Source organism: Lontra canadensis, unplaced genomic scaffold (assembly GCF_010015895.1).
Source record: "Lontra canadensis isolate GAN:19392208 unplaced genomic scaffold, GSC_riverotter_1.0 scaffold68, whole genome shotgun sequence".
Taxonomy (NCBI): domain Eukaryota; kingdom Metazoa; phylum Chordata; class Mammalia; order Carnivora; family Mustelidae; genus Lontra; species Lontra canadensis.
In genome coordinates this window covers 4,582,650-4,606,202 of record NW_022631062.1, presented here as the reverse complement: position 1 = coordinate 4,606,202, position 23,553 = coordinate 4,582,650, and the positions used below count along the sequence as shown (strand labels likewise).

Here is a 23,553-nt window from a genome sequence, read left to right as displayed (position 1 = left end):
TCTGTCTCTCAAATAAATAAATAAAATCTTTAAAATAAAATAAAAAATAATTACAAACAAGGCAAGATAAGCCACAGGGGCTAATGCCAGGATTTAGGCAGGATGCTGGCTTGGAGAACCCCCTTGGAAGGATGAGCTTGGGCAAGGATGGTGAGGTCAGGTGAATGAGCCTTTATTTTTTCCATGCTGCTCTGGCAATGAATTAGTCACCATTCCCCAGTCTTTCTTCACCATCCCTCTGTGTATTTAGTCACTGGTCACCTGTAACTCCCCAAATGAACATCTTGTTTGTGTCCAGTGTTGTAGGCCCTGTGAAAGAACTCGATTCTGGGAATGTGTCGAGAACTTGACACCTATCCGTATTTGCTTAGCTAATAAACTCGGCCCTCTGTCCATTCTCCTAACGAGAACAAAACCCAGTGGCCAAAAACCCACTGGTTTTTAGAAGCCACCACATTCCCTGCACGCTTCTTGGGAGTCTACCTGATACCTTTCAGGGCCTCCCCCTCCTGAGTCCCAAAGAGCCTGCAGGACTTCATGCCCCACGTTCACTAGTTTTGTTTTTTTGTTTTGTTTTGTTTTGTTTTTTTTTTTTTGTTTTAAATTTTTTATTTCTTTTCAGCCTAACAGTATTTTAAAAGGATTTGGTACTTACCCTCAAAAAGCCATTTCACTTGCTAACCCTCACTGTAAAAACAAGTTACGAAAACAATGGGGATGGGGGGAGACCTTCAGACTCTTTTCATTCTCAAGAAAAGCAGAAGTGAATCCCAGGAAGGAGGTGTGGACTTAGAAGGATGTGGCATTTCCTCAGGATTTGGTGGGAACTCATTGATTTCATTTACAACAATCGCGAGTCGCCTGTCAGGGGGGTCATTTTCCCTCAGCAGGCTCAGGCCCGAACACAAGGACACCTTCAGGAAGAGGAAAAGGAAGAAATACAGTCCCGGAACCTCGGATGTGAACCAGGAAATTCTTGTCCGCTCTGCACTGATTTAAAAGGGCCCAACAAATTCCACTCGCTTTTTGCAGTTTACGAGTGGGCCGTGGGGGTCGCCCCCAGGCCGCGCGCTCAGTGCCTTCTGCACGAAGCCATCCATGTTAGTTTTCCGTTAGCCCAAAATATCCTTTACTGAAAAGAACTGGGGATGCCGGTTGTCGCTGGGAACGTTACCCAGGTCTTTGTACTCCGTGAACCCTCACTAAACCTTCAGGACCAAACACAAGTTCAGAGAACGATGGGATTATTAAAGTCTGCCCCCCTCTCCATCTCTCGAAAGCTGGTTCCTACCGATGCCCTGCACACACCTGTTTCCGCAGAGCGAACTGCTTGCTCTGTCGTCCTCCCCGCCCCACCCCCCACTGCTAGAAGAAATGTCTTGCTTCTCAGAAATTCCAAATACCAAGTCCATGCCTCGCTACAGCCCGTAGTTTTCTAGTCTGTATTGCGGTTCTTCTTGGGTCTTGAGCAGGACCATAAGCTCCCCGCGGGCCGGCCGGTCTCCCTTGGTGCCAAGTAGAGTGTGACACACACAGCAGATGCCCCCTACACGTGAGCCGAGTGAACGAGCTAGCGTCACACTTGAACAAACCGAAGTAACTGGCCAGAGGCTAAAATGTACGCCCTCGCCCAGAAATGTGTGTGTGTGAACACCACTCATCGATCAACGGGGATGGGAACAGGAAGAGCGGAAATTTATGTTAAACTAAATTATCCCAAACCGGGAAATAAGGCGAAAAGAAGACTGTGAGTCCTTATGGGGTTGTACTAGATCGTACTAGATCGCACTAGATCATACTAACACGTAACCCACCAAGGCGGCCTAAGGAAGAGAGGTCCGGCTTTCTCTTCACTCCTGATCCAGTCTTAGTCTGGGCAAAGTTAAACATTAACTTGGAGAGAACTGATGCTATACCACTCATTTTGCCCAAATGTTATGACTTTCCAGCCCTTTGGGTCATGAACCGCTTTTGCATCTAAGTTAGCTACCTGATCCTAGCGCCCTTCTCCCTGCGCCACACCCCCAGCGCCCCCCGCACCCCACGTGTGTGGGCATTGGCTTCTGCTCTGCTCCTTCAGGCCAGCCTTACAACCTTGCTGACGCCTTCATCAGTGCCTTAAATAAATTTTCAACAGACTCACTGGATTATTGCATGAGAACTGGATGTTCAATATTTTGAAAAGTTACACTCTGAGGATATTAATAATTATGAACAAGAAATACGTAATATAAGAGTAAAAAATAGGTACTTACACTATCATTTTTCTACCCATAATTAATTTTAATTTTTATCCAGAATGTTTTCCCCAAATACCAAATTTATTCACCCACAAGGATTCCTTTCCATTCCTAAGGCTTTATACAGAAACCCAGTGAAAAGAATACATACTCTTTACTCCTTGTAAATAACTTTCAATGGCACGTATGATCAACTCACTAATAGCTTTATTTAAAAAGCCTCTATCACAACTAAATATCTGATCTTTTGGAAGAAAAATAAAATCTGCTGGTAAATTTCTCTCTATCCTTTGAAATGACTGAACATTATGGAAAGTAATTTTCCATGTTAAAATGAATAGCATTTTGTAAATTCAAGCCATACTGAGATTGCATTAGGAGCGAGACAGTTGTTCTGAAATCACTACAGGCCGTAATAGAAACCAGACACTAAATGCTTTAAGAAGTAACTAGCTGAAATTGAATGAAATAATCACCCAATCCATAAAGCCTTTGTAAAATTTCCCCATAAAACACAGGTAATTTTTTTTTTACTGAAGAGAAATTATTCTTTCTTATTGTCCTAAACATCAAATGCCATCACTTCATAAAAATAAAATATAGCACATGGATCATTCCATTTAGTTCACCCATTTATTCCTATAACACATTCACTGTGCCCTACAATAATGAAAACATTATGCTTGTTCACTGGTATTTACCATGTTGTTTAATCAACAAGGCTCAAAATAGTCCCTTGGAGAGACCCTTGCCAAAAGCATATCCATTCTTTTTTTTTTAAGATTTTATTTATTTATTTGAGTGGGGGGCAGAGAGAGGGAACGCTCAAGTTGGGGAGGAGCAGAGAGAGAGGGAGAAGCTGAGCGCAGAGCCCGATGCAAGGCTCGATCCCACGACCCTGAGATCGTGACCTGAGCCGAAATCAAGAGCCAGATGCTCAACTAAATGTGCCACCCAAACCCCCTCAAAATGAATCCATTCTAAGCAGAGGATTAGAAACATCCGTGTTCTGCGATTTGTCCTTGGTGTCACTGCTGCTTTCATACTCTTGACTTAATCCCAACAAGTGGTCCATTTCATGGAAATGTATCTGACAACTAAGATGCACTGAATGCACATCTGCAGTGGGTTGAATTGTGCCCCCCCCCCGCCCGCCCGCCCAGAAAGATTATGTTCAAGTCCTAAACCCTGGTATCTTCAAATATGACCTGGTTGGGAAACAGGGTCTTTACATATGTAGTTGAGTTAAAGTGAATTCACCCCAGGCTTAGGATGGCTCCAATCCAATGGCTGGTATCCTGTGAGAAGGAGATTTGGACACAGACACAGAGACACACAGGGAGAAGGCCATGGGACCACAGAGGCAGAGGTGAGAGTGCTGCAGACACAAGCCAAGAACTCCAAGAATTGCCTGGAACTACTAGAAGGTGGGAAGAGGCATGGACTTGTCCTTCCCTAGAATCTTTCGAGGGAGCAAGGCTTGATTTCGAACTTCTGGCTGCCTAACTATGAGAGAACACATTTCTATAATCTCACGCCGTCCAAGTTCGTGGGGATTTGTTACAGCAGCCTCAGGGAAACTGATACGACAGCTTTTACACAGTGCTTTTCTGGATGCCCTCTGTCAAGGCAATTAAAATCTATAACATTAGGAATGCTAACACTCAAAAAACAAATACTCAAGTCAAAAAACAGGCAAAAGACATGAAGAGACACTTCTCCAAAGAAGACAGACGAATGGCTAACAGACACATGAAAAAGTGGTCTTCATCATTAGCCAATCAAAACCACATTGAGATACCACCTTACACGCGTCAGAATGGCCAAAATCGACAAGGCAAGAAACAACAATGTTGGAGAGGATGCAGAGAAAGGGGAACCTTCCTACACTGTCAGTAGGAATGCAAGTTGGTGCAGCCACTCTGGAAAACAGTGTGGAGGTTCCTCAAAGAGTTAAAAATAGAGCTACCCTATGACCCTGCAATTGCACTACTGGGGATTTACCCCAAAGATACAGATGTAGTGAAAAGAAGGGCCATATGCACCCCAGTGTTCATAGCAGCAACGTCCACAATAGCCAAACTGTGGAAGGAGCCGAGATGCCCTTCAACAGACAAATGGATAAGGAAGATGTGGTCCATATACATGATGGAGTATTATGCCTCCATCAGAAAGGATGAATCCCCAACTTTTGTATCAGCATGGACGGGACTGGAGGAGATTATGCTGAGTGAAATACATCAAGCAGAGAAAGTCAATTATCCTATGGTTTCACTTATTTGTGGAACATAAGGAACAGCATGGAGGACATTAGGAGAAGGAAAGGAAAAATGTAGTGGGGGAAATCAGAGGGGGAGATGAACCATGAGAGAATATGGACTCTGAGAATCAAACTGAGGGTTTCAGAGGGGAAGGGGTGGGGGGATGGGTCACCACATGGGTATGGGTGATGGGTATTAAGGAGGTGATGGGTATTAAGGAGGACACGGACTGCATGGAGCACTGGATGTTATATGCAAACAATGAATCATGGAACATGACATCAAAAACTCATCATGTACAGTATGGTGATTAACATAACACAATAAAAAATTTAAAAAAAAAAAAGGAATGCTAAGTAACGCCACCGCAGCAGATAGAGCTGTCATGGCGGCAGTGGGGGTGGGACAAAGCAGTGCATGGGGACAGAGTCTCTGATATCCTAGTTCTTTCCAATTCTGCTCATCTTTTATATCTGGCTTCTGCAAAAGATCTAGTGTTAAAAAGATTCCCACCTTAAAAATGCAAAGGCAAGGAGGGTATAATTGTGAAACACAGCACAAAGAGACACTCACCTCCACATGCTGACAGGTTTGGATGAGTTTAGCCAAAAGGGTCTCTAGTTCCGTGTTCCTCTTGATAAGGCTGGTGAGGTTACTCTCTAAGTTTTGCTGTTCAAAAAGAAAAGAAAAATATTATTTTGCATCCTGAAAATATTGTGCCATATCCTGAAGTATTATAAACCTTTAATAACCAAATTACTCATACTCAGGAAAATGTGATCCTTTTTTCAGAAACCTCAATGAAATCTATGCAGCTTTAATAAATTACAGATTTATTTTTTTAAGATTTTATTCATTTATTTGAGAGAGAGAGAGAGAGAGAGAGCGTGCACACGCGCACAAGCAGGCAGAAGGGCAGAAGAGGGAGAAACAGACCCACTGCAGAGCAGGGAGCCCGACATGGGGCTCGATCTCAGGACCCTGGGATCACGACCTGAGCCAAAGGCAGACACTTAACCGACTGAGCCACCCAGGCACCCTGCATTTATAGATTTAAGCTCGACTTTGAGTAGATGCATTTAAAAGAACCTTTAAAAAAGATTCAAATTTCATTCTTTTTTCCTCCTCCTTGTACGAACTCAGGCACATTTACCGGAATAATTAGCTATAGGTCATGAACTAGGGAGAAAAGAGGTAATTGGATTTCTAGTTCTTTACCTGACTCAGAAGTGGCAATAATATAAGGAATATATTCCCACTGCAAATAAACTATTATTGGATTTTTAGGATTTACCATCTTACGGGCAGGCTGAGGTCAGTCCCTCAGAGGAAGGTTTGAATTATCTGGCTATTGCTGACATGATGACTAAGTCCTCATCATACACATTTACTCACTCGTAGTACATTTTATCGTAAGTGCTTCTATTCTTTGTCTATCAACATATCAATGCCAGATTAAATTTCCTTGAATGCCACATTTTTCATATCACCGTCCCGCTTACAAATCTAGAATTACTTCCTCTTGCCTTAGAACATCAAATTTAAAGTTCCCTGTAATGACCATTAAATCTAGTTTTCGACCATAATAACCCGCTTCTTGTTTTGCATGCTCTTCATTGATGCCACTCATTCATTTATCCATTCACACAAGTATTTATTTCGCTTCTACTAATGCCAGACTTGGAGAGATACTGGGGAAACACAACCAGAAACTCCTACTCCCTGTCCACCAGGAGATGGCGGGGCGGGGGGGGATGGAAGTGCTGTGAAAGAGTTAGGTTTTCCAGAGGACACATTCCTTCCGCTGAGGCTGGAAGGATGGGCCATGGAGTTTTTGGTGAACAACAATGGGAATTTCTTGGGAAGATGGGATGGAGGTAGAGGTGGTCACGGGCAGGGGCTAGAACAATGTCATGAACCAAGATCACGGCAAGGATTAGGGCGACTATGTGTTTTACTAGTTAGACAATTCCACAAATACAGTGAAAAGAGGGAACAGAAGGAAATTTCATGGAAAAGAAAACAGATGGAGGATTTATAATGCCATCTGTGAAAGAGGATTTGAAGAGAGTATTTTGAAAATCAATAATTTCATCAAGGTGATAACAGTTCACCATGCCATGAAATTAATTTCTGAAAGCATTTATTCTTTCTACTTCACAAAATTTTAGATTTTGAAAGGTACACTCAGGAAAAGAGTCACTTTTACTTAATGCTTAAAATGCATACGTCAGAAACAGAAATCTCCCTGGTCATTCTTAAACAAGTTCTGCTTATTAATCTGGTGTTTATCCTACTGCCTAATTTTTTCATTTCAATGACCACATTTTTCGTTTCCAGTGGATTCTTTATCACACCTCCCTCTTCTTGAACTACCTTCTCTTCTTGTTCCCAGGATAGGTAGTTCCCTCCTTCACAATTTCAAGAAAAGTAAACACACTTATTTATTCTTAAGCTTACTTGAAAAAAGGCAATTCCCTACTTTCCTGTGTTTGCGTGACGTTTCCCAAGAGTCTGATTTTATCTCGTATCTTACAATCTTTGTCCGACTGCTCATCTGATGCAAACTTTGTTCCCTGGGCTGGGATCCGGGGATTGGCACAGCACAGCCAAATGAGCTGCCCACTCTGATGTTAGGGCGTGAGATCGGTTCCCCAGAGAGGGCACTCCCACAGGACGCCCGTGTGTTAGAGGCACTGATCCCAGTTTGACTCAGGGCCTCCCTGAGGCATTCTGTCCCTGAGAGTCCTGTCTGGCTCCAATTCCAGACAAGGTGGGAGGTACCCTGTGAGTCCAGTATTTCCATGGGGAGTTCTGGCCTCCGGGCATATGGGACAGTCTAAGGCTTCTGCCCCATGCGGGACACTCTCCACCACGTTCCCCCCATCCGGTTCCCACCGCCCCGTCTCATCTCCACTTCTCCTGAGTAGCCCAGCTTCAGCCTTCCCCCACCATTCTGCATCTCCTTTCATTTCCGGTCCTTGGAGACTTTCCACTTATGTTGGAACTTGATTATTACTCTTCAAAATCCATTTGAAAATATCTTATCTGTAGTTCTCATGTGCTCAGAACTCAGACGGAGGTTTGGTACGTATTTCATCAGGACTGGAAGACCAACAGGAATGCTTCAATTTTGGCTTTGCAACATGCAAAGCGTCTCAAATACAAATATTTTAAAGGAGAAAAATGACTATTTCCCACTGAAAGGATGGGACACCTTAACAGAAAGACAGAGAAGGAACCAGACAGAGTGATTAAAGTTCAAGTTCATGATCTCATGGTTGCATCGAAGAAAACCTTGCTTTCGAAGCTCTTAACAACAACGCAGACCACATCAACAACGCAGACAACAGCCAAAAGTTTTTTCTGTTTGGATGAAATGAATCACAGCTACTAATCACTTTATGGCCAGAGACTAGAGACTAATTCTAAGGCGTTCCATTACTCAGTGTCCTTATCTAGACGTAACTCCTTTATGGTATATGTGTCAACTTCTTTTGGTATGATAATCTCAGGGAATCTTTTTCCTTGCCTTTTTGGCTGACCCTTCCGAGCAGGAAATTTCTAGGGAAATACATCATCTAACTGTTTACACTTCGGTGATCACAGGTATGATTTTTCTAAAGCTAGTCAGCGAAAGAGAGCCAAATAAATAGAATCTAACATATTTAGATTTTACAAACATCTGCTTGCTTCCCCTCCTTTTACTAAGTATACATCATGTATAAAAATCTGTTTTTAATCAGCTAATATGTAGACTAAAGCCTGTGGTTTAAACACATTGACCTATCTGGATCCTTTGGGGTTATTCAAAGTTAAATAGTACAAGTGTTACTGAAGTCCACAAAGAATTATCGAGTCACTTACAAGCATAATAAAGGGAAATGAAGCTAGGAGAGAGACTTGTTTCCAAGAAGTACCAAAGGGACTGACAACACTTCTGAAGAGAGCCTGGGTAATGGGGAGGTAACAAAATCCAGTCCTCAGTGAACCATGCATCCATAAGCTTCTACTACGGGGACTTCTGTGGTGTTTTTGAGAATTTAACTGGATTGCTCACATCCTGTGTGGCGGTCAGCAGGTCCTATAACCTCCCAATTTTGACTGTGCTTCGTGCAAAAGAGAGATAATATTTTTTGGCGTAAGAGTCTTGGGACTAAGTGTAGAGAAGTATCTACTTCCCTACGGCTATCTACGGAATTCTATGGTGTACCCAAAAAATAGTCCGAGTTTCCTGTTCTCGCCTCGAAAACGTTAATACATTTACATCTCCTTACGGAGCTGAGCTCTGGAGAGATCCAAGGAGTTGGCCTGAGCGACCACACAAGCAGGGAGTGAGGAGACTGGGGCTACCATTCCAGCTCAGTTCTCCTGGACAGACGCCACCCGGGCCCAGCTTCCCCATCCGGGGGGTGTGCGTGTGGACAGAGCTGCCTACCTGCGCTGTTGTTAAACTCAGGGGAGGAAATGAACACATACATCAGGAACTATACAAACGGTTGTTGAAATCATGAGTTATGGGAGAAAACATTCGGTTTGGCGTCAGGGCCAGGCACTAGAGGGGCCCAACCCCGGGCCTCGGACACTCTCGGGCTTGCTGGTGGCTTTGGGCTGCAAACACCTGTTCTTTTGGGCACCAGGGTTTTATCGGGCCCGGGCAGGGCACGCTGGGGGGCTGAGGGGAGTGGGGAGGCTGATGCCTCTAGGAGCAGCCTTCAGTCAGCAACTACTGGCAGTAGGTAGATGAAAAGCCTGGCTTCCTTCACATCCCAGGTGGGAACCCTCTGAGTCACAACCCATAGAGCCCTTCAGGGAGCCCCACTGAGAGGAGCCAGGTGCCTGTGGTGACGAGCGGCTCCCATCCACACCCTCTTTCTGCTTCCTTCCCTTCTTGGTCCCGCTTCCCCTCCCCCTTACAGCTGCTTCCTGGGTCGCCTTCCAACATGGATTCTGAGCCAGGGTCGTCTTCTGGGAGAACTCGACTGAAACCTTATTAGGAAAATAATCCTAGTCCACTATTCATGCGTATTCCTTCTTATGAGGAATAGCCAAATTAACTAAAGATTTCATTGGTCTTAAAAGACATTTGCAAATGCAAGAGATTGTTTTCTCTTCCTCCACCTCCCCTCTCTTTTTTTTCCTTTAAGATTTTATTTATTTGAGAGAGAGAGAGAGAGAGAGAGAGAGAGCTGGGGGAGGAGAAGCAGAGGAGGGAGAGGGACAAGCAGACTCTGCACTGAGCGTGGAGCCCCGACGAGGGGATTGATCTCAGGACCCTGAGATCTTGACTGGAGCTGAAACTAAGAGTTGGACGCTTAACTGACTGAGCCACCCAGGTGTCCCCTCCCCTCTTTCTAGCTTTTTCTAGAGGTCACATATCCTCCAAATTCCAGGCTCTAAACCAGCAGCCACTGGAAATACAATGTCAGTCATGTGTGGCTGGACCACACAGGGACCCCATGGCCCTGTGCAGAACCCTCCTGGCCGGAGAAACGTCCATGCCCCCTGAAGCCACCCACACCTTCCAAGGACCCCCACACCACAATCCCGGAGCCTGATGGGCCGCCAGAGCAATGCCCTCAACTCAGCCCTCTGGAGAGCCTGAGTCCGCACTGGCACCTCAGGTCTGCCATCCTCCCAGGACCAAACCCTAACCCTAGGTTGGGCGTTCAGGCTCCGGACCCCAGAGGCCTGACACCCAATTCCTCCCATGGAGGGGAGCATCAGACTGACAGCAGGTTTCAGACTCTCAGCCTGGAGGAGGCCGTCTCCTTTGGTGCTCTCTAACACCCTGGAGCCCTAGAAACCGGCACGCCCCCCTGAGGCCATTCCCGCCATGTGAATCACATTTTAAATTTTCTAATAGTCGTGTTTTAAAAAAACAGTAAAAAGAACCAGTTAAAATTAGTTTTAAGAACATATTTTACTTCATTCAATATCCGAAATATTATTCCAACCTGTAATCAGTATTTAAAAACCGATGAGCCAGAGCGCCTGGCCGGATCAGTCAGTGGAGCACGTGACTCCTGATCTCAGGGTTGTGAGTTCAAACCCCAAGTTGGGTGTAGGTAGAGATTACTCAAGATGTTAAAAAAACAAAAGAACAAAAAAACCTGATGACCTATTTTACATTCTTTTTCTTTCTTTTCACTAGGTCTTTGGAATCCGGTATGTGTTTCATCCACATAACACATCTCCATTCACATCACTCAGCGCGTCAAACGCTCAGCAGCTACACACAGCGAGCGGCTCTACTACTGAACGGCGCAGCGCTAGGTCTCGAGCAGGGGTCAGCAAACTTCTTCTGGAAAGCGCCAGGTAGTAAATACTTTAGTTTTTACTGGCCACAACCTCTCTGTTGCAACTGCTCAGTTCTGCTGCCCTTTTAGTGAGAAAGCAGCCACGGACTCTACAGAAACGGATGGGCAGGGCTCTGTTCCAGTATAAAACATTATTTACAAAAACTGGTGGTGACTGAGATTCGGCCCATAGGCCAAGCTCCTTCCTGGGCCTGGGCAAACGCTCCTCCCTTTGGAATGCACCTGCACAGCAGGAAATAATTCCACTCCTAAGGGGAGGGCATAATGAAACCTTAGTACGTATTGAGTGCCTGCTGTATACCCATCAGAGCTTAGTCCCTTCCCGTCATAAGTGCTCCAATATTTATTGTGGGAACAATTAGCAGGGAAAACTGAATATCCACTAGACGACTCTTCTGAAATCTAATGTAGTAAATCAGCTAACTAGTTAGTTCATTTAACAACTACTACAGATTGTTCAAACATTGCCTTCTCCCCTTGAGAGCCTTTCTCGTTGGTAGCATTGAGTCTGAGCCCAAGAAGAGGGGCTTGGCAACCAAGAAGCATTCTGAAAGGAATGCTGTGTAACTCTCTAAGACCACAAGGTTTCTGGAAAGGCAAATACTACACTGTTGAGCAAATTTTAATAAACATAGGTTTAGATAAATAGTCTAGCAATTATCACGGACACATCTAGTCCAAATTCCACCTAAAAGCAAAGTCAAGTTGTTCCTAGCCTTAACTCATACCTCTTCCCCAGCTGTGTTTCTCATAACACTGCTACTCTCTGAAGGGGAAGGACGTGCTAAGAATGTGTCTTTGTTGAGACAGATGAGGCTTTCGTAAGCATCCAGCTGGCCGATGGAATTCACCACGTGCCTCCTACCACCACCACTACCACCAAAGCAGAGGAATACAAATAATTTAAGATGGTCCTTCAAAAAGCTACAAGGATGGTCCTTCTAAAAGCCAGATCTGGTTTCTTAATATCAAGCCAACGATAAGATCCATGTCAAACCTGGGAAAGGCCAAGTTGTAAGCCACGACCTGCTTAAACAACGAAGCTGCCCCACACACTTTTTTGCCTCGAGGATGATTAATTTTTCCCATAATTTTTGTTTTTCACGCATACACCGCTAATGCATTTTCGCAGAGCCATAATGCACCTCCTTTACGTTAGGTAGTGTTCAGGAAGCTGATAATGTAACAATTTAACAATCCCTGGTGGGGCACAAGGTTTCACACCGACCGCAACAGGGCCGGGAGCGCAGGGCTGCGGACACCAGCTGAGAATAGTAAATCCGAGCTTTGTGCTTCGACACACACGGATACCTAATCAAATGGCAAGGTAAGCAGACAAAAATACTGCTAATTTCAGCCTTCGGAGAACCTGTCCCTAAGAGTTGGGTTGCGGGGAATTAATGGCTTGTCATTGAGCGCTACTATTAAAATGTGCGCCTGAAACACGAAGTTTCGGTAACTCCTTTTGGGGTGATCCAGGCCTTACAGAATGTTTGCTCTTACTCCAAAGTCGATGCTTTAGAATGTCTTTAAAGTATAATATTAAGTCTGGATCCCTTTCAAGGCAAACACAGATCTGGCTTCTTTCAGTCCGTACTATTCAGAGCGACATTCAGAAACTGTGTTTGGAGCTCTGACACCCAACACCACCACGACTCCGGCGCGATCAGGATATGAACACGTCGAGTGCCGCAATCCATATATTTTCTTCTAAGAAACTTTAATCACAATCCTTAATATGAAAACACACACCCGTATTAACACATGCCACCTGCATAAAAGCATAAAGTCTTTATATGTAACTAAACACTTAAGATGTTTTAATTACCTTGTGGGAGTTTAAGGCTATCTTCAGGTTCAACTCATGACAGACCACGAGGACGTGTGATTTATGCCGGGTTTAGTTTTTAATGCCTTTTTTCATTGGTTATGATAGTTAACATTTCCAAATGCCCTGGCAAGACAGGCCGCCCAGGGAATTTCAAAAACATAATAAAACTCAATCTGCATACAAATTTAAGTCTAGTGTTCCATGGGCTACAATTTAAGCCATTTTGATATGCGATACTGTATTTACCTTGTCAGGTTTTATTTGGAATTTCCATATTAACTGCACAGAATCTGCTCTATGTACTTATAAAGTCCATCACCAGGAATTCAGGGGTTATTATTCTAATACGGTCGTCAATAATATACAGAGAACAATCTTTAAATACTATTTATGGTCTAAAATGGTTTCAAATTTTGATGGAGATAAGTTTCTATCTTTAAGAGTTATATTCACCTAGTTATAATTTTAGCATATCTGACTACAAACTACTTCGTTACAGGTACTAGAGATGTGAGTGGCCTTTCTTGTTCACTCCTCATCCCCGGGTGCTACTTCTGCCCATAATAAGAGAGGTGAGCAACTGACTCATAATCCTATCTGTTAGTTTTGAGGATCAATACTGAGGTGAAGGAAGCTGGATGATGGGGAGCCTCTGAAAATCCCAAAATTCTAAATAATTACCTCCACTGCAACATAAAGGCCTGCAGAGAAATGTTTCGGAGAAAATGACTGTAACTTCGATCAATGGAGCATTCCAGAAAGCGTTTCCCGAGATCATGGCCTCGGTAAAAGGGCCACGAAGGTCCCATTTGGCAGCTGTCCTGCTGCCCTTCCCTGCTTATGTGCCCCCATTCGGGGACTTGAATCAATCTCGACACAGCACATCTGTGGGGCTGACTCAAGAGAGGTAACCAACTGTCGGTCAAGAATTAGATAGTGGAAAGATTATGGGAATTTTGGAAAATGGACTAATAGTAGTTAATTATTTTTACTCAAAAAAAAAAAAAAAGCTTTCAAGTCGGGGAAAATATTAATCTCCCAAGCCCGGGAGTTGGCACAGCATGGCCCACAGACCAAACCCTGCTCCCCACCTGAGTTGGTACAGCTTGCCAGCTAAGAATGGATTTTCATTTTTAAATGAGAAGGTAAAAATTTGTGACATGTGAAAAGCATATGAAATTCAAATCTCTCTGTCCATGAAGTTTTACAGGAGCATGAATACTTTTCATCTGTTTATAGACTGTCTGTTGCTGCTTATGAGCTAGAATGACAGACTTGAACACTGGCCCTTTACAGAAAACGGGTCTCCTTAGAAACAATAAAAATGTCTTTAAAAAAATAATCTAATAATCTAATAAGCTTATTATCTAAAAACTATATATAAAATTATCTAATAATCAAATTATCTAATAATAACAATAAACTAATAATAATTATTAATACAGAGTGTTTGCTCTGCTGGTCCCAGTCATTTTAAAATTTCAAAAATCCAACTCACTTAACATTTTCAATCCCTACTATGAGAGTGTAAGTGTGCCTAAAATTTCATTCAGGTACTCAAAATTCTGAAGGCGAAGGCTCTTTTTGTTGGCTACCAAAATAATTTGTAACTCATGAAAGAAAAAAGGAAAGCTTGAAATCATGGGTGAAATGCAAATGTCTGACTAGGTTCCACATTCAACTTCTGTTCAGAGAAGCAGAAGATTCAGGCCGGGAAAGAGTCAGAAAGGATCTTAACTGGAATCAAGGTTGTTACAGCAAGAGCATGGCCAAGAGTAGGTAAAGAAGAAAGCGCAGCACAAGGATTAGTCAGTTCTTTCTAATCTGTGACTAAGCATAAAGCGTTGGGTCGTAGGTACACACCAAATGTGGAATTACTCATCAATTCCTGTAACTTCGATCAATGGAGCATTCCAGAAAGCTCTATCAATTCTGTTTTCCTCAGGCTTTTTTCTTCATCATAAATCACACCTCAAAGGGGGCCTTAGAGCACGGGATAATTAATGTCTATAAAATCCCAATACCATGGAAGTCATACACCTTGTTTGTGAATGTCACCTCCATCACTCAAACATTGAATCATTTTGATCTTATCCCCCTTCCTCCATTTTAAGTCAATGATGACATTATGAGATACTCATTAACGAACATGTTCTGGCTTTTCTACTTAAATAGGGTTTTAACTGATACCATCAAACATTTTTACCAGACCTATCTCATGGTGGATGCGTAGCCTTCAATGAATGGAAATACATTTTTGCTTGTAAGACACCGTGGGAAGACCAAATCTTTTTCTAAGCTAGTACTTCACATTCTGCAGATACTTCATTTCGGTTGATGTGAATATATTGAATGTATTTCGAGCGAAAATAGTTGAGTCTTTGATCTAATAATTCTGCGTCGGTAACTTGGCTCTGTTTCTGCCGCAACATGTCTGCCCTCAAATTTTTAGGTTTTAGAGGATGATGCCTTTTCTGGACCGGCTGCTGAAAATGATTATTAAAATTCAATACATGGTCAGCTTTGCTCTTGAATTTGTGGCATTCCCAGAAAGGATTCATATTGTTCACAAAATTCATATCCCCATCTGGGAGGTACACAGAGTATTAAAGCCAAGGGAGGTACACTCTTTGACTCAAAAAAAAAAAAAGATTAAAATTCCACTCCATCTAAAGGGGTCTGGTCTGTTAAGAATTTACAAAATCAATGTTATGTAAGAGAATTCCCCATTTGGGACAGCCTAGAGAATCAAAGAATATGAAAGCATGCCATTGTTTCTCAGCCCTGAGTAACCTTCAAAGACAGAACCTTCCTTGGGTTTTAGACATCTGAATCTCAAACTCCTTGAATTCATCCCATCCTTCATCCCTGACTGTACCACCTTGACTCAGCCATCTCCTCCTCATTTAGTAGGACTGATGCTGTCTGTCCAACCAAGGTGATTTTGATTGAGTCAAAATTAAAGAAACATACAAGTTACGGAAGGAAGGAAGCAAGATGACCGATCAATGGATAAGTGGTTCCCATCTTGGCCTACATACTGCAGGTACCTGGGGAATTGTGCAAACACCATGCTCAGTCTACACCCCCTTCCAAGCAGAGAGTCTGAATTACTTAGACTGGGGTAAGGTCCCGGGATTGGAATCTTTAAAACTTCCCTCAGGAGATTCCAATGCTTGGCCAAAAGCAAGAACCATTGCTCAAAATTGAGAAATCCGGTCGCTAAGTCCCTGGATCTGTAATACAGTAAACAAAAATGAGCAATTTATTCCCTTGGCTAGTTTTATACTTTCAGACTTATTCAGAATAAAAAGAATATCTTTTGGAATGCAGCATATGCATATAGTGAGTGCAAGGACAAAATTATATATAGATGTCGCTAGAAGTGTGAATTTGTCTGAATTTATCATAAAAAAAAATCCCAGGAACTTTACTAAACAGTACTTTGCAGGGAACACTGATTGTTACTGTTTAGAAATTTAGAGGGCTTTTTTGACCAGAAAATACAGGGGAATGCTTTGTTCAATCATTCGAGTTGTTCCTAATGTCTAAACAAGAACTTCTGGTGACCTCAATTTTTACTTTGCAACATATTAGTGTCCTACAAACTGGGTTTGTTGATTTTAACAGTAATTATTTCACCAGAAATATAACAGAAGTATGCTACAGATGTTTTTTATGCGGTAAATCAAAGACGTAGAGGAAAAAAAATTTAAGAACTCTGATGACAAAAGAACAGATTCACTGCCCAACCCACATTCTTTGAAAGGTCAACTCAGGCAACATGACCGCCCTGAAGACTAGAAACGCCTCTGACGCCTGAAAGGTAAAATGCAAATATTTACAATGATGGCAACCACAGCGATAACATTTAACTCCTTCCATCTTCCCCCATAATATTCTGTGTCTCTGATCGAGGGCCACCTGTCTACTAGCAAAAACTAGTCATAATCATTCTAGAGTCCATTATTCCATTTGCAGTGCTACACAAAAAGTGTCAAGCCGCCTTCCCAGAGCTGGTTTGTGTAGACATGACTGAAGACCATTTAAGGGTCAGTGTATTTCAGAAATGAACAAACCCTCATTTCCCTGGATTAGAATACATTCTGGTTCGCATGCACAGCATTTGACTTGAGAGGAAGTCAAAGAATAAATGTCGCTTAAAAAAAAAATGCTGAAAGCCATCTGGTTTCAACCCTGGGTGCAAAAACTGTCCAATATGCAGAGAAGTGGAAGGAGACTTGCACCAGCAGCAGCGGCCTCCCTGGGGAGCTGGTGGGACCCGCAGACTCTGGGGCCCCGCCCCAGACCTGATGAATCAGAAACTAAAGGCAGCCCAGGACTTGTGATTTAATAAGCCCTCCAGAGAATTCCGGTGAGTGCTCAAGTTTGAGAACCACTTACCTGAATGTTGTAACACCCTTCAGCACTTGGGGCTTTACAATGTTTAAAGAGAAGAGAATCTAAGTGGGAGGTAGGCGATGCCTGTGCTGTTCTTCCTATCTTCCCTTTCTTGCGGACACCTTTTGATCGTCTTGCTCGGTCTTTGTCATCAGGCCTTATGCCTGGCCCTTTCCGTAGTTCCTTCTATCTCCACTGGGGACCAGGAAACATAATGGATGGAAGGGGGTGCTATAGCCATGGCATGGGAGAAACGAGGCAGGGTTGCAGAATCTGGGAGGTGGGGGGCAATGACCCAACATCATGGCGGATGGAAGGCTTGGGAATGAATGTGTACCTCAGTCAACTGTGCTTTTTATCCTGTCACCATTGGCAATTCTGAATTGTTTTTTCTAATAAAAGCATAGATAGAGCTCAGATGTTCAGAATGTTCCAGAAAAAAAAAATCAGTCTTGGTGAAGTTGCCCCAGTGTATTCTCAATTACTTATAAATGCTGTTTTGAAAAATGTTTAAGTGGTGTTGAAAGAGGGAGAGGGCATTCAGCCAGCAGAGGACCCAAACTCATCTGTTTATGATGAAAAAATAATGCCAGCCCCCCACCCCAACTGGCTGAAGTCGTGCACCTCTTTAAGATTTGGCCTGACACAAAATGTATAAACCTGAAAGCAAACGTTAAGCTTGGCTCTCCGAACTTTTTAGTGTGAGTTTTGTCATTTGATTTTCAAATGTCTATGACCTTGGTTGACCACTGTGATAGGACACTCTGGGGAGGTACAATGTTAACGTATGACATCAGAGACAGCTTGGTAGTTAAATGGTGACAGTGAATCATAGCATAGCCTTCCACTAACCATTGTTTTTCTCCAATGCGTTAGTTTTATTTGAATGAAGTGTCACTTACATAGCTAATGAATACATTTTCAAATCAGACACATTTACTATAATTAAAGGCAGACTCCGGCACCGCGTAATTTTGACCGCAAGTGAGGCTTTCACCAGACTGTGTTCTTTCCATCTCCAAAGAATGACGACAAAACAGTGACTTCACATATACATATTCCCTCGGCAAATGTGGACTCCTTGACAGTTTCAACTCTCTCCTCTGTCCCGATAATATTCAAAGTTCAACCTCAGATCTTAACTCATACCTAAACTTCCGTCTCTCATTCCCACCTCCATCCCAGCATTAAGCTTTGACGATCCCTCATTATTTTAAACTCAGCTTTCTTAACTGTATCATCTGCTCCTTTGAAATTTCTCTTCACTTTCGGGCACCTGGGTGGCTCAGATGGTTAGGCATCTGCCTTCAGCTGGGGTCACGATCCGGGGAATCTGGGACTGAGCCCCACGTCGGGCTCCCTGCTCGGCGGGGAGCCTGCTTCTCCCTCTCCCACTAATGTTCCCCCTGCTTGTGCTCTCGTTCTCTCTGTCAAATAAATAAATAAATAAATTTTTTAATTAAATCTTTAAAAAATTTTTTTCTTCCCACCTTCTAGTCTTTACAAAGGAGAACTGCCATTCTCCAGGTCCAGAACCACAACATCATCTTAGACTCTGACCTCTCCTTCACGCATTCTATCAATCCCTCTCTACAGCTGCCTGGTTGATTAGTAAAAGATCCCTCAGCTTCGGGCTTCAGCTTTTCCTTTTCTTCCCAAGGTCACCACTCTAACCATCTTCTTCCCTGAATTGTTGGTTTTCACTCCTCGAACTTTTGCTCAGCCAAGCGGGTCCATGCGTGGTCACCAAAGTAATCTTCCCAGCAAGTTGGTATTATCACAGTACCCCATTCTCCTAAGTCCAAAAGCTGTCTAGTCTTGAGGGATCAGATTCAAGCTCCTGAGTTGACATGCAAAGTCCTCAAAACAAGAATAGGTTTAGGATTTCCCCAGTAGAAGCCAGCTGTGATGACCACCGCCCTGCAAAATGAGGACTGCACTTCAGTTATACTGTTTTCCTTGTTGCCCAACGACCACCATGCCGGTTGTAGCTGGTTGTGCCAACTGAGCCATCGGTTGTGCATTTCCACCTGCCCAGCACTTGTTTCGTCCCCCCCCCAACGGCATCCCAGAATCTAGCAGAGTGCTGTATGGGCAAATAGAGGCACTAATAAATGCTTGCTTGATAAAAGAATACACGAATAATATTAATGCAGCTAACGATTTCCTGTCTATAACAGCAATCGCATAGAGCCAAATCTGAATTCTATTTCACAATTGGACAAGATGAAATCATACGTTTCTGAAGACATCAATACATATTTGAAATATCAAGCCAGAGTTCACTATATTATAAAAACACTTTGATTAAATTAGTTTCAGAAACTGCTCTCCAGCCAAGGAGCTATCTACTAGGCAATGGATCAGGCAATAAATCTTAGACTCTATGCGCTGACAGGTGTAAGATGATTTATTGAATTGTAAGACAAGGAATTGTGAAGCGCCACTAAGAAAATACACACTCTCTTCCAATGCAACGTTATTTTACTCAACAAAAGCAATTTAGGAGGATACGGTACTATTAAAATAATCGTGAATGCTTCCCATACATCGTTAATTCTATATATTAAAAATAATCCAGGAATGAAATCATTAGATTGTGCTGCTGGCCCTAGATCAGACGGATGACTTAATAATGATCCATTTCCCTGAAATAAAGCTCACCTCTGCCTGGTAATAATCAGAGAATTTACACTACCTGTGACTGCCAACACTGCTTTACCCATACGTCAGCCCCGTGATTTTTACCCTTTTATCTGGGTTTTCTTTGCAATGTTATGCTATTTTACGAAAGAAACCGAGCCACGCATTTAACTTTCTCCTCATGATTCAGCTTCATTATAACGGTCGCCTGAATTTTACCATTTAACCAAGTTCTTGAAAATGAACACTAACTATTTGCAGTTATAAGTTTCTCCAATAACCAAACAATCAAAAAGTTTTAAATTAAAAAAATAATGTACCTAGGGGGACCTTCATGTTGGTTTAACAGCAAATGACATCCTTTGGTGCTCAGGATACAAAGGCAAGTGGACATGCCCTGGGAGAGGCTGGGATGATTACACCACAGTGTATACACGAACAGCTTGGAGGTGTACCAATCAGAAAGGCACATTTTGTTTTGCCCAGATGGAATGATACTGCTAGAGAATTTGATACTCCTGCTCTTGGTCTCTAGCTCCCGAAGAGTATTCTAGCCCTCAACAAAATCCTAGGTCTAGAAAAGAGATCTCCTTAGGAGCCCACTCTAGGATAGGGTGCCAAAGAGATCTGATACTGGCTACAGCCAGTCCTTAGGGCCAGAGGGAGGCTGAAAGATAGTGGGTAGGTGGGTTCCTGGCTCCTTGTAGAACCTGGATTTGTTTGCATGAATCTTAACCGTTTAGTTCCTGAAACTTTATGGAGAAAATCTGGACCAGCAGTTACTGGACACAGAAACACCAGAATCCTGAGAAAGAATTTAGGTGCTAAAGAAAGTTCTCAGCTCATACTGCTCTCATAGCTGTGCTGTGCAGCCTGAGAGTTGGAAGTATTTCAAGTTCTCTTAAATGAGCACTTGCGAGTCTATCAAGAACTTTCTGTAAGGATCCAAATACTTGGTATTCTGACACTCTATGGAAGATACCTAAGGCAGTGGGCCTATTTCTCTTTTTCTCTGTCAAAAACCTTAATTCTCTCCTCTACATGTGCTGAAAAGAAAGGCCTTATTCCCGAGGCTACATTTTCTCCTCTGCCTGGAAAGCTGCTGTTGCACATTAACAGACGAAGCTAGTGGACAGCTGTTTTCAGATTACACACAAACAGAAAACACTGAGTTCAGGTGTTTCGCAGCTGGGTATTACAACTTCTCACTCTCTGAAACACTAGCTTTAAAACTAGAATCTGAAGAAAACATTCTTCAAAGGACTCTGAAGCAGGCTATGCGCATTTTATCCCTTTTGATAACCAATGACATACAGAGACTGAAAAACAGGAGGAAGTTGTCAATTGACAAGCATTTTCTCTCCCCCAGCCCTAAAGTGCAATGTAAAGAGCTGGCCACTAGGGGCGCCTGAGTGGCTCAGTCGGTTGGGTTTGTGAGTCTTAGTTTCAGCTCAGGTCATGGTCTCAGGGTCTTGGGATGGAACCACAAGGACTCTGCGGTCAGTGGGGAGTCTGCTTGAGGATTCTCTCTCTCCCTCTCCCTCTGCCTTTCCCCTAGCTCACACACGCTCTCTCTCTTTCTAAAATAAGTAAATGTTTCTTTAAAAAAATCCATCAATAAAAGTGAGGCCAATCCATTTTATATTATTTGCATTCTGTAGTATCGCAAAGTGTTTCCTGAACATACAAGCCTGCAATTGTAGTTTGGGGTTCATCTCAAGAAGTACCCAGAAATGTAAAAGGAAATTGCAAAAATAAGCTTAAAGCACAAAAATCCCAAGTGTGAATTCTCTGAGCACCAGTGGAGTAAATGAAGAGTTGGATAGAAGAATGTGGGAGATTGGGAGGGGGCGGGGAATTTTAAGGGAGAAACACCTTATTCCAAAGACTTTTGGGACTCTCCATAGCCAGGTATTTCCACTACATTTTCCAGGCCTAATCAGGCTCCCCAGGACTGTGGTTCATTTGTTTCCAGGCAGCCGTTTTACCATTGACTTAAAAGAATCAAATCTATAACGGGACTTTTATCGCCACTAACACAACCCAGTGTGGACCATGTTCTCATGGCACAGAATGAAACTGGCAAAATCAATGGCCAGTTAAAATCGTTAACAAACTTCTGGACCATATCAATTAAATCCTTCATAGAATTTTCACCTAAATTAAACATTACAAATGTACAGCTGGGAGGCATGTTAAAAAAAAAAAAACCCTCCACTGTATACATTATAACCATTAATGTGTTTTGCAGATTTTTTTTTAGAGGCTGGGATGAATCCAAATTGGCCATGTGTATGCTGTCCTTGGCAATCATATGGTTTTCCAAAACAATTATAAAAATAAAAGAAACATTTGCTCCTTGCTACTAGTGTATACAATGTCTCTATAGGGTACTTTGTGCTGTCCCAATAAATACTCAGTACCTTACAGAAAGGTTGCAGGTCACTATTCATCAATGTCTGCCAGCCGTTAAGAAATGAAAGAGTCATGAGGAGGGTCGGGGTGGGGAATTTAAGACTTAATTAATGTGGTGATTAACATCACAAATGGAGTCTAAACAAAAAGCTGAAGAAGAAAAGGAATGAACTTGAAACGCTGCTGCTCCAAATACTTTCTTTCCTGAAACTATTATTGAGTCAATCATGAAAAATAAAATTTTTAAAATAATCATAGACTAAATATAGCATCCAGGTTTACTGGATAGGAGCCTTTTTTATATAAAGGTTTATTTGTTTATCTGAGGTGGGCAGGGCAGAAGGAGAGGGAGAGAGAGACTTAAGCAGACTGGGAGTGGAGCCTGATGCCGGGTCCATGTTAGGACCTGGAGATCACCACCTGAGCGGAAACTAAGAGTTGGATGCTTAACCAACTGAGCCACCCAGGTGCCCCTGGACAGTAACCTCCTTGAAGACAAAGGCATCTTTGTGCTAATACTAACCACTTCCCGTCTGAACACTGAGTAGGATCAATAAATGTCTGAATTGCATTGGAATACAGAGGGACATGGACGGTGGGGGTAACTGAAGTACCCCATTCCATTCTACTTTGGACTCAAAACACTTTGAAGATACTCCAACCACTTCACACTGGAAGGCACCATCATAATTATATTTAAGTTTCCTTTTCTTTTGAATTAAAGAAAAAGAACCGAAGAATTTAGTGCAATTCAATTACAGCTCATTAAGTGGAAATCTTAGCTCAACGACCATGTACCAAACACAGAATAATCTTCCCCATATGACATACTTACTGGTATATAAAAATCTATGGTGATAGCCACACACCAAAGTCTAAATACTTTTCATCCAGTTTGAAGTGTGTTAAGCACTTGTCCGCTACAAAAGATGGACCACAAGTTAAATCCCAATACGTCTGACAATATTCGATTCTGGAAAACCAATGTTCACAGCCACACAAACTCAGCACTGGGAATATCCTCTCAGGTTCTCCTATCCTCTGTGCTCCTATCATTCTCCTTAAGTCACTCTGAGCATATCTGATTCCAACGCACTTGGTCATTCTCCTACCCCAGCTAGAAAGGTGAGCTAGGATGAGGCGATGACTCCTTCATTTAGAGCTGGACTAGGCGTTTCCTCTTTCCATACAGCCTCCTCATGAAATAGAAGAATCGTGTTGGAAACAGTAATAACAGTAGTGAATTAGCCACAACAAAAAGTACAGCCACAAGAGAAGGCAGTCACGGCTACAGTAGTCATGATAACAGCAGCTAGCATTTACTGAGCATATACTGTGTGCTGAGGATGGGCATATTTTATCTCTAGTCCCCTTAATGATGCTAGAGGCATGCATTAGTACCTGATCTTTACTCATGGAGAAACACACTCAGACAACCTCAC

General features: G+C 42.7%; 1 protein-coding gene across 4 annotated transcripts in view; it reads right to left on the bottom strand.

Annotated features, from left to right (window-relative positions):
* Positions 1-23,553, bottom strand: part of MID1 (midline 1) — a 335,325-nt gene that overhangs the window by 58,748 nt on the left and 253,024 nt on the right. For all 4 annotated transcript variants that reach the window (XM_032880212.1, XM_032880215.1, XM_032880213.1 and 1 more), the window contains exon 3: positions 5,075-5,170. In XM_032880212.1, the coding sequence (XP_032736103.1) occupies positions 5,075-5,170 (96 nt within the window). The remainder of the gene's footprint in view (positions 1-5,074; positions 5,171-23,553) is intronic.